The 12446-nt window shown below is 40.4% G+C and overlaps 1 protein-coding gene across 1 annotated transcript in view; it reads left to right on the top strand.

The window, feature by feature from the left end:
• The first annotated feature begins 3789 nt into the window (after positions 1-3789).
• The window catches only part of RGS5 (regulator of G protein signaling 5), a 61803-nt gene continuing 53146 nt past the window's right edge, over positions 3790-12446 (top strand). Inside the window, exon 1 of the mRNA XM_004589130.3 lies at positions 3790-3969. Coding sequence (XP_004589187.1) covers positions 3926-3969 — 44 coding nt within the window. The 5' untranslated portion in view covers positions 3790-3925. The remainder of the gene's footprint in view (positions 3970-12446) is intronic.

The following is a 12446-nucleotide window of genomic DNA, read 5'->3' as shown; positions in this document are numbered from 1 at the left end:
AAGATTCAGATCATAGTATTCATACAAATCAAGAAAGATATAATTATTAGATCTTTTATGAATCTATTGTTTTAAACCATTTGTGCTACTATAACATGATATCTGAGGCTGGCTGGCTGATTTTCAAATTGTTTTTTGTAGATATGAAGGCTGGGGCATCCGAGATCAAGGATCCAGCAGGTGCTGTGTCTGATGAAGTCTGCCCTCGCTGCCCTCTGTTTCAAAGATGAATCTTTGTGCTGAGCCCTCACACAACAGAAGGGCGGGTGCGGGTTAGTGGGGGTGAGAGCTGTGTCCTCATGCAGCAAGAGTGGAAGATAACGGACTCACTTCCTCAAGCCCCTTGGTGGGGGCTGAATTCCATTCCCCAGTATTCTGACCTCAGGCGATCAATTACCACCCAAAGATCCCGCTTCTTACCACGGTCACATTGGTGGTGATTAAGTTTCAACACATGATGATTTAAAATTATCTGGAAGACCACTCACACAAACCTTAACAGGAGTTGAGTATGGCGAAAGTGGAAAAAGAATGGGAATAAAGAGCAGCCGTTTACAAAAGCCTTAGTTTCATCTGTCACATATCAGTTTCTTTAAAAGAAATGATTGTATGCGAACTATACAGCGAACAAGCTTGTATATAGTTTGAAACATTTATCAGAAAGAAAGAAGGTCATATGTGAGGTGGCTGTTTATTCCGTGTGCTTCCCGCTGGCCTGGGGTGAAGCATTCGGAAACGATCAGGGAAATCATTAATGAGTAAACACCTGTTCCATGTTGGCTAATTGGTCTGGGAGATCCTCAGAAGGTAAGTTACAAAGTGCATCTTGAGAAATACAATGCAAATCATAGTGGAGAAAATACATTCATGATTTGTTTAAGAAACTGAGTTTAAAAAGAGCCAAAGCAGATGTGTGAGCAAGAGATCTTTTCATCTGATAAAAAGTCTGCCTCCATGGCTGGCTAACTCCTGCCTTGTCTGTACTGGTACTTTGGAGTCCTGACTCCGTGGGATTCTCCAGGACTTGAGAGCAGCCTCAGAAGTCTTCCTGTGTTTTCTTAGTTACCTCTCCACCCTTTTTTTCCGCCCTCCGTGAAGAGGTGGAAATCGCTCAGGTGTGGTGGCGGTTATTCTGTTTGCTCTTGCAGCTTTTCCCATTTTTTATACATTTTTAGAGATATGTGGAAGGCAAAGAAAAATCTCAGGTGTAAAATTTATTTCATAAGTGTGTGTTCTGTTCTTACTGGGTTAAATGCATGGCGTGAAACCTACCTGCTAATTATTCATGTTTTAGAGCAGAGCCCTAGGAGTTGTCACCTCCCATAGTTACACCTTCATTCCCGTTGCAATTAACCTCTCAATTTGTCCTCCTGCCATCCTACCGCTTCATTTTCTTCTTCTAGAATGTGCTCTTTGTACATCTCTCCGGCTAGCTCATCCTTAGGAAGCTAAACTGTGTTAGATTTAGTATTTATTCCTGTTGAAGTTTCCATTTTTAGTCTTAGAGCATCCTTTTAGGACAATTTTAATTGATGCAAAGTCCTTCACACAAACTCTTCTGGAACAATCAGAAACCTGCTTTGATTTTTCAGCCCTGAGCAAGACAGCCGCTTTCACTGTCTGCATTGAGTGTAGCTGTTTTGTGTTTTTGGGTATCAGACACTGACTTAGGCTTTTATCCAGGGTCTTTGCCAGATTTATATTCGCACTATTAGATTCAGTAGTCAGTAACAGCATTCATGTCTCAAAAGAAACATGATGAGGTTTATATAACAATAAAAGACAAAGCCTGAACTGTTGTGTTTAAACCAAAATATATTTATAAGTGTATACTCCCTGGACCTGACATTGTGCTTGCTACTAGGAGTGTAAAAGTGAAGAGCGAGAAACAATGAGGCTTTGGACACTCTTTATTATTATGTGTCTGAAAGATGGAAAGGTAGACAGAGATACAGGCAGAGCTCTGGTTTGCTGATTCACTCTCCAAATGCCACAATAGCCAGTTTGGGCCAGGGACAAAGTTGGCAGCCAAGAATGGAATCCCCGTCTCCCATGTGGGTGCCAAGAAGACTGATTGCTGGGCTGGTCACTGCCGCTTCCCTAGTCATGCAGACCAAGGAACTCACTACCAGGACGCTCAAATGAGGACCTGAAGCTCTATTTTTAAAAATGTATTTTCATTGGAAGAACAGACTTACAGAGAAAAGTATAAGCAGAAAGATCTTCCATCTGCTGGTTTGCTCCTCCAATGGCTGCTAGAGCTGGAACTAAGCCAATAAAAGCCAGGCGCTAAGAACTTTATTCAAGTCTCCCACATAGGTGCAGGGTCTCAAAGGCTTTGGGCCATTTCCCACTGCCTGATCAGGTCATAAGCAGGGAGATGGGTGGGAAGTGGAGCAGCTGGATGAAAATCAGTGCCTCTTTGGGATGTTGGTGCTTTGAGATGGAGGATTAGCCAGTTAAGCCAATCACGCCAGACCCAGGGAGCTAAAATGTTGAAATGAACACAGGCACTCCTATGTGGAACACAGGTGCCTTGATTGCTGGGATCAATGCCTACTCCCTCAGGTGGCTTGTTTTATAACCTACAATAAGAAATACAGTTTACCTAATCACCCTGCACACAAGCAAACTCACATGTCTATATGATTATAGGTAAAATTTTAGAAAATGATTCATTTTGTATATCCTTGTAGTTGGAGTATTTGTCCATTTTATTTACATAATTGGAAACATTGGCTCATAATATGTTGAATTAACCCTTGAAGCTCATACCTGTTCTTGACTGACGGTTTGAATGAAAGAGTATATGGGGAAAGGGTCATTTAAATACAAATGTTTTCAAATAACAAGGAAATTATGGGAATGATTTTCAATTCTAAATTCAGACGTTCTCGCACACCTTATTCAATGCTACTTATCCTGAGCATGGAATCTTATATTAACATTTAAGTATCAATTTACCAGCACTCCAATCCCCCTAGGATGAGACATAATTTAGGCAGAGATACTCCTTGAATGATAATCACAGGATACAGCAAAAACGTTGCTGGGGAAGGGAAGACAAGCATAGCCAAGATGGATGTGAGAATGAAAAGGGGGGGATATAGATCCCAGGAATGACCTAACTTAGCCATCAAAGCAAAAAATAACCAGAAGACCACTTACAGAATTTAAAATATTTGTGAATCATACCTAATGGCTAGACTCATCTGTTATGTTCCCACTTTCATCATGCTTAAACTCTATTAAGGTTTTAACGTATGGCCTTGCAAGTCTTTTCCTAATACCTTCACACATACAGAAATTCATAAACCTTACTCCAATGTGTTTTGATTTATGTGAATAGTCAATTATTTTACTCAGCTCCAGAACGTCGTGCTGGGTACTCCCTGGAGGCTCAAAGCATCTAAGGCTGTCTACACCTCTCCCCGCCGTGTTTCCATATAATGTGTTGTTGGGTCATGAGAGCAGGGACCCTCTTTGAATCCCTAACACCCAGTAGGTTTCTGGTACAAGGTAGGTGCTCACATACACATTATATAAATCCCCGTTTCCTCCCCCTGCAAAAGTCTTTGATGTTCTAGAGGCTTTTTCCAACTCTTCCTGTGGCTGGTCTCAGATTAGGACTTCCAACATGACTGAGCTGCCCTGGACAATGCTGCAACAGCAGGCTGTGATAAGCAGTTGGAAGCCTGATGTTCCAGCTGGGAGTGCAACAGGGGAAGATTCCAGCCTCCCTCTTATGCACCAAACAGGGGCTCTGCAGCCTGCAATTTCCTGCCTGGCTCTGGATTGGTCAAGAAGGGACAGCCTGCTGGGAAAGATCCTCTATATATTTGTGAGACAGTTTTAAAGTTTCCAGAGACTTGTTCTGCTGTTAAGAAGTTGTGCTCAAAGCCAAGGATCCCAGCCACTTGCCAAAATGTGCAAAGGACTTGCAGCTTTGCCCCACTCGTGCCTGGAAAGGTGAGAATAAAGTTATTTTGGTTTAAAAGATGCAGAGAGCGCTCCGGGGAGCATGCCAGCGTCAGTAGAGGTTGTTTGCTTTGTGGCTAAACTGAAGTGAAACAGGTGCATTTTGTCTGTAGCCTGGGAATTGTCTCTTTTCATTTTGCAACAGAGAATTTGAAAGATTTGAGCTGAGGACTGACACAATATGGCATATTTAATACACCATTTTCTTCAAGGAGATGCTTTCTAGCTGCTTATTCAGAGTGGAATACAAATACATCATTAAGAATGTAGATTCCAACATCAAACTGTCTGGGTTTGAATCCTGGCTCCCCTGTTTTTTGTACATGTGGTTTGGAACAATTTATCTGAATTCTCTGTACCTCAGATTTCTTTTTTAATTATAAAGTAGAAATATTAAGAGTGTATGTCAACACCAGCTGGTTAAAGATCAAATAAATTCTTGTAAACAAAATGCCCAGAATAGTGTCTGGCACAGAGTAGAGCTAAATAAATGCTAGCTGGTGTACAGGGAATGAGAAGAGAGGACAGGTTTGCATTGTCAGAAAATTTCTCATTGTTCCTTGTTACCATGACCTCATTCGATAAAAGGAAGGTGGAACCTAGGGTTATTTTTATCTAGCATTCTAAGATAAATTCTACAACGAGCAACACTTTGTCACTCCCTGGTTGTCTTCAGGCTGGTCAGTGTTGTGGACAATGAAAAAGAAAGAATACATATCTGATTTGTGAGAAATTCATTATCTGATGCACAGAAATGAAAGCATTTCTCTCGCTGTTAGAAACTGATCAATTTGATTCCACTTGATTTGATCTCTTATTGCTAAAAAAAAATAAATGAAAGTGAGCCTTGTCCAGTCTGCCTCTATTGCTAAGCAATGACTGTCTTCATCTAAAAGGGCTGTGTTGTTTAGTGAGCCTCATGTTTTCCATCTTTTTAGAAACTCAGGTTTCTTTTGGATGATGTCTCTCCTAGAAAATATCCTAGGATGTTTTTAAGGAGATAATATTGCAATTGTTTCTAATGACACTGTTAGTGACTAAAAAGGAAGCCTGTGAGGGGCCTTATTCCTTCCTGTCAAAAACGTAAATCATTTTGATTTTTTTGTTTTTCCTGTATTCGAGAAGCAGATATAGACATACATGCAGCTCTGAGTATGTAAGGTGAGAGCACTCTGATCTACAGGTTTGTTCCCCAGATGCTCAGAATGGCCAGAGGCTGGGCCTTTCCGGAGTCAGCGAGCAGGAAGCCAGCTGTTGTACCGTAATTACTACGCCCTACCAATGCATGCATTGGCAGTACATAGACTCAGGCAGTAAAACTAGGAACTCAAGCCAGGCACTGTCGTATGGGGTGCAGATATCTCAACACCAAGACTAATTCTCATTCCAGTACAAATGCTGTAACTAGATTGTTCTTGGCCCAGCCTTAGGGATTAGTTCTGGGTTTAATGCTGGGCTCTACGTATTGATATTGGCCTATCCTTCCCTCCTAAAGTTAGGGGTAGATGGAAACTAAAGAGAACTGGAAGTGACCTGAAGTCCTTTAAATAAAAGACAATGAGTTCCTTTTTCTCAGTTTTGCAACCATGAGAATCACAAATTGCTCAACCGTAATGGATGGTTTTCGTTCCCTAGTCCACATACTCTCATATAGTAGACAAATTTTACATTATTAATCGGCGTACAATTGATTCTAGAATGATTCTAACATTAGTCTCCCAATAATTTTGTGGTTCTGTGACACAGGGTTTTGTATTTAGTGTGTAATCAATTAAGAAAAAGCATGAGATTTTGGCAGGGTGACTAATTTGGCCCTTTACAAATTCTTGTAAATATGCATAATGTTTACAGAGACATCCAAATGGAACATTTCTTTCAATGACTATTATTACTATTTCATATCTGATTCACTATCAACCTTAATATTGAATTTTATGTATCTTTTAATGCACAATCAATTCTTACTGTTCAGAATATAGCCAATGTTTATGTGGGGTTTTAAAAGTGGTGATACAGCAAGTTTTGGTGTGTGTGTTAACATGAACCTTTTAATTTACTGTAAAGTGATAATATCCTGCAATTATTGAATGTGATTATCTTTTACATTAATCGTTATCATATTTTGTATTACAATAAAACCTAGGAACAATTTTTTTTAGAGAAAGGGAAGTGTATTGTTGGGACACTGCCACTGTATACCAATAAAAGGAACAAAAAGTGCTCGGATATTTTCAAACCTGATTCTATGTTTCCACGCCAGCTCTCAACTCCCTCTCTTGCGCAGGTTCCTTCCTGTTCATTTCTTCTCTCAAATCTCCAAAAGGAATCTGGAATGCTTCAGTGCTTAAAGAGATTCCAAACATCCACAGAGAAAACATCGGTGCAGCAGGCGTGCATTAGAAAGCAAATGTGTTTTGAATGCAAAGCTCAACTAAAGAGTTATATTATAACTCTAAAAAGAAAGACTTTGCAATGTTTATTTAAAAGGAGAGAAGAAAAAGAGAGAGAAAGAGAGATCTTCCATTTGCTGGTCCCTCCCCGATGGTCACAGTGGCTTGAGCTGAGCAGATCCAAAGCCAGGAGCTTGGAACTGCTTCCAGGCCTCGCATAGTTAGAGGCCCCCAAACTTGGTCCTTGTTCTGTGGCTTTTCCTGGCACATTAGCAGAGAGCTGTATCAGAAGTAGAGCAGAGGGGATTCAAAACAGCACTCATGTGGAAGCCCACACAGCAGACAGAGGTTTAATCTACGATGCCATGGTGCTGGCGCCAAATTACAACCTTTACATTACATTAGAAATAGAATTCAGTTAACAAAAATATGGCTAGCATAATGTCATTGATCACAAGGGAAAGTGCGCTGGTTAAGGGAAAGAGCAGAGCCTCCCTGAGCAAGCCATTTCTTCCTAAGGCCCTCAAACGAAATAAGTGAACTTTGGCTTAGCTGTTCTCTACAATCCTTTCCAGTTCTAACACAGTATGAATGAAGTGAAAGATACTTGTCACAAAGGGAAATTTTTCCTCATTTTTTTTTTCTATGAAAGTTTCAAGGCAGAAAGGAGTTCAATCATGAACGCCAACAAAGATCCAACCCTGGACTGGAACCTCTGAGCGGAAACAAGCCACTCAGTGATTCTAAAACTGGTTTACAGGAAAGTGTATTTTAGTTCTTGTAAGGGGAACTTCAATATTCCTTTCCTAATTTCTAGGGAAACATTATGCTGGCATCAGCTTTGGCATATTTACAGATGCTTGTCTTTATTTATTTAGATTTTTAGGACTATTTTTCATTACAATTCAAACTAGCTCTCATTTTTTAAAAATATTCAATGAAGACAAATAATTCAGACATTCAAGGAATAACTGGCCACCTCCATGCAAGTACCACAGAGCTTGGGTTTCTGGGTGGTCAGCACAAAATGAAAGAGTTGAGTCAACAGAACAGCTTATTTTTACATGTGTGCCTCAATTTTAAATTTCAATATTCTGTTTAAAATATATTTTATTTTCAGTGTCCTTGAAATGTCATTAGGCAAATTGAATGCTTGGGTAAATATTGCTTTTTGGGAAAGGTTAGAAGTATTCTCAAATTAAAAAAAAAATATGTTGTGATTCCCCAAAAGTTTTTCCACATGATATCCAGCACCCAGTGTGGTGGCTCTATTTTTGTTCATTGGTGTTGACTAGTTTTAGTACTAGGTTCATAATCTGGAATAAACTAACAAAGGCAGTAAAAGCAGTGCTAAGACTCAGCTGCTGACAATGTGTGTCAGCGGTTTAATAGTGAAGTGTCACAAGCCCCGTGCTGCTGTTGGTGTCTGGAATAGGTCTGGCTCTACTTAGGACTGTTAAGGCTGCTAAGGGTATAACATGTTTAATCTGCAGTGTACTCATGGGTTTCTGGTCTGTAAATATTTGTGAAAGCTGAGGACTTCAGGGATTACAGAGAGCAAATGTGAAAGGTAATCTTTATGATGTATTATATTTGCTTTTTATATTTTTATGTAAAAATGTCTCCTTACCGTTCAAACTCCCCTCCCACCCTGCCCACGAGTATTCTCTAACATAAGTAGATTGGTTGTAGACAATTTGAGTAGAAACTAAACAAGGTCACTAATCAGCCCGACTTTTTTTCAAAATTGTTAAACGTTTGGAAACAGAATGGATCAAGGTTCCTGAGTTCTCATTAGGTCCATTGCAGAGAACAGATAAACAGCAAATGAATTAAAGACTGTGATGAGCAACTTGAACAAGTGATGATTCAATCAGAATGAATACAGCAGAAGTCAAACATGAGCATAGATCATTGGCTGAGCCTCCAGCTGGAGGCTTGCTGGAAATAAGTGGGGATTTAACACTCAGTATCATAGTCCAGTAACTGAAACAGTTTCAGTGTAATATTATGATGTTAAGAAAGTAAGTGAACTAAATAATAAAATTTGGAAGAGGACAGCTATGAAAATCTTTTGGATTCTTTATTGCTTATTTCATTACTTTTCAGATCTGTGTCTGTGACTGACACCTACAAATGACAGTTGTTGCCCTGTTCCCAAGGAAATGATAGAGCAGTTTGGGAAGTAAACAAGAGGGGAAAAAAATGAACGTTCAGTATTGCCATCCTCTATGATGAAATAAATGCATGGAGTGATAAGACTGGAATGATAAGGAATGCATGAGTCGGGAGAGTGACTGGGGCTCAACAGGCTGTTGGTAGTCAAGCCAGGAATTGGAAGATGTTGTAAAAACTGATGCTTGAGCTAAGTCCTCTGGGGCAGAGGAGTTAGAGGAGGGGAGATAAGGAAGAGATTCTTGGCCAAGGAAGTAGGTCTGCTTGTTGAAGACAGGGAGGTGAGAGAGCAGAAGTCTGGCTGTGCTTAAGACTTGTAAGTGGATCTCTCTGAACTCAAAACCTCTGAGTTTTCAACCACAGTTGATCTACTGGGTTGTCAGTCTTACCTATGGTCCCCAAGGGAACTTTCCAGTGCCCATCCACTCCCCACTGAGAGCCCTGGAGAGATTTGCTCAGGGGAGAGAATATTACCCCCCACCACCACCATTGCCTAAAGAATTCAGTTAGAGAAGATAATTTGCCTGGCACATGTGAGTACCTAGTAAGTATCCCTTCCGGATAGTGCATGAATTAACTCAGAGCAAGTGGGGACAGGACTGTTTGCAGCCATGTTCTTCGCTTCCCAAGGGACTTGAGAAGAACCTTACTGGCAATGAGGTTGCAAGCCACAAAAAAGAGGGATTCCTGCTGGGAGGGTGGGGAACTGTGACTTAGAAGAAAGAAGGCTCAAAGAGAACAGCCAGGATTAGTTCGATTTCATCAGTAAAACTTTAGTAAAGAGGTCAAGTCTTCGGTTTCTACTGGCGATAACCACCCTTGGCTATTGCTGAATTACAGGAAATCTTACTATTTGTCACACATTTATTGTGGGATCCTCTCCAATGAGTCGCATTCCATGTTCTAACGGGCTGCCTACTTCAGTTCTTTCTTTCATCCAGTCTGCCTATGTTTAATCACTGGATATCAGTTTAAAAAACTTCTAAATTCCAGACACTTGCCTTTGTAAGGGTCCCTGAAAGGGTATCTAATTCGTTTCTCCTTCTACACACTCGCATGGGATAGATGGAGTCTAAGGAGGTTGATTATTTATGTTTCTGGGGCCAGTGTTAATGACTGTGTTCCGCTGAAAGGACAGGCAAGGAGCTATGTTTTAATGAATCCAGTCGGGATCAGTCATTGCTAACAGGAACCAGAGTACAGCCTGAGGCCAGAAGATAACGGGTCCCTATAACAGGTCCCTATCTCTTTCCTCCTTTGAGGTTCTAATCAGCTCTCAGATAACACTGGATCTGCACTGTATTTTAAAGGTCACAGAGCTAAAGAATGAAAGCCTGATTGTTTCTGACTGCCTGAGAAAGTTATTCCAAAAATGACATATTTTAAGGTTACAAACGAAAATGCAGAGCAAGGAAGGACGGAAGTTCAGAGGCCGTCTCCTGCTTGACATCCACAGCAAGTAGCCTTTGCCACTTTCTGACAGTGTGACCTGGCAAAGTCACAAAGTGGCTACGAGCTTCATTGCCTCTTCTGCAAATGAGGATATTTATCTTACAGGATAAATTACCAATAAGAAAGACATGAATGAACTGGTATTTTTAAAGCATTTATTCATTTTTATTGGAAAGGCAGATTTACAGAGAGAAAGAAAGATCTTCCGTCTGCTAGTTCACTCTCGTACTAGCCCAACAGCTGAGATCCGAAGCCAAGAGCCAGGAGCTTCTTCTAGGTCTCCCACACGGGTGCAGGATCCCAAGGCTTTGGGCCGTCCTTCACAGCCCTCCCAGGCCACAAACAGGGAGATGAATGGGAAGTGGAGCAGCCGGGGTAGGAACCAGCTCCCTTATGGGATCCTGGTGTGTGAAAGGCAAGGGCTTTAGCCACTAGGCTACTGCACTGGACTCTGACTTGATTTTTAATAGCCAGTGCTCTGTTGAACAAGTTTTTCTCCATCCTTCTTTTCTCTTTGTAGATAATCAAGAAAATATCATTTAAGTTGTTGGCTAGGTGCCAAAGCCTTGAATAAAACCTTTCTTTTTCTTTTTTTGGTCCCTCATCATTATAACACATCATCATTTCCAAGTAATAATTTATAATATAGTCTTGATTTATAACATAGATTTATAATATAGTCTAGAAGATTTTTAACTATTTCACTTGATCTTAGCCAGAAGGCCAAAAAGTGTTTTTTTAAAACCATTTTAACCATGGATCTCTCAATATGCAAATTTCAGAAAACATACCTGCTCGACAAAACAGTAGAATATACATTGAAGGTTGTGATTGTACTTAGAAATTGGCAGGGTTTTTTTTATTTCCAGTAAATATCCCAATAAGCATTCAGATAGCCCCAATGGTCTGTTTGTCGTTGATACATTTGAGTCAAGATCCAAACATGTTTGCTGGAATTGCATGAGAGTCTTTTGAATCTCATTAAGCAGGTTTCCTTTTTTTTTTTTTCGCTTTAGAATTTGTAGAGCACAGGATTGTGTGTGTGTGTGTGTGTGTGTGTGTTTATTCAGAGATTAACACAGAGATCTCTCACTTGTTATTCATTCCCCAAATAAGTTCAAAAGCCAGGGCTGATTTAGGTGGAAGCCAGGAATTCCATCTCGGTCTCCCCAACATGGATGACAGGGACTCAAGCATTTGAACCATTCTCTACTGCTTTCCCAGATCCCTTAGAAAGAAGCTGGATGAAAAGCAGAGCAGTCAGCACTCAGGTCACATGCTGGTGGTAGACTGGTTTGTTTGTGCCACGACACCAGCACAACACAGCTTGTTTAGACACACGTATCAGAAACATTTTAAATGTATAAGAGGAATCCAAACATCTTGAACTACAATCTTATTTTAAATGAATTTTTATGTTTGAAATGCAAATTTACAGAAAGAGAAGAGGAAACCAAAGAGAGAGACCTTCCACCTGCTAGTTCACTTCCCAGACCACAATCAGTGGTGGGCCAGGCCTAAGCCGGAAGCTTCATCTGAGTCCCCCACACGGGTACAAGGGCCCAATTTGTTGGGCCACTTTCTGTTGCTTTCCCAGTCACATTATCAGGGAACTGGATCTGAAGTGGAACAACCAGGGATTGAACTGGTTCCTGGAATTGCAGACAACTGTTTAATGCTCTATGTCGCAGTGATGGCCTCCTGAATTGTTATCTTAACCTCTACTAAATAACTTAGGATCAAGTATGAGCCAGTTTTTCCGTCTGAGTATAATGCTCAGGCTATCCTCTGCTGCCTCACAGGAAACTGGATTGGAAGTGAAGTAGTGGCAGCTTAACCCACCGCACTGCAGTACACAACTAGTATTGTCTTTTTAATAGTGCTTGAGCAATTCCATGAAACTGAGTTTTTCTGTCTCTACTACTGAATTATTCTGAATTTAAACACGCTGTGTTTTAGGAAAAGATTCAGTTTTCGTTGTAATGCACATCTTATTTAAATCGCATCAGAAGGCCAGGAAACAAACTTCTGGGAGTAGATAAAGGCAATAATTGGTTAAAGATGGGCAATTATGCTTTTACCATGTTTGATATCAATGGACTTAATGAAAAACCTCAACATATTTTTAATGGATTATTCTGTTCAGTGTTTCACACTCTGAACTCTATCAGGACAGATTTCGTTTGGCTGATCATGTTTTTTAGGCACAAAGAACAGTGCTTCTTTGGAATATAGCCAACAATGAATAAATGATATTGTTTTAAAAGAATTTGATCATCCAGTAGGCACAAACTGAGTCTGTTTTGTTCCTGGTATTGTGTGGATGCCATGGTAAAATGAGGAACAAACCTCTTGTTCTTAGACAGGCTGGAGGTTAATGGCATACCAGAGACAGCCTTTAAGCCCATCATAATTGCAGTGAGCGCTCCAGTTGGTTTTAAGTCTCACATT

This window comes from Ochotona princeps, chromosome 2, assembly GCF_030435755.1.
Source record: "Ochotona princeps isolate mOchPri1 chromosome 2, mOchPri1.hap1, whole genome shotgun sequence".
Lineage (NCBI taxonomy): Eukaryota > Metazoa > Chordata > Mammalia > Lagomorpha > Ochotonidae > Ochotona > Ochotona princeps.
The sequence above is the reverse complement of the archived record's forward strand: the minus strand, read 5'-3'. Positions and strand labels throughout refer to the sequence as shown.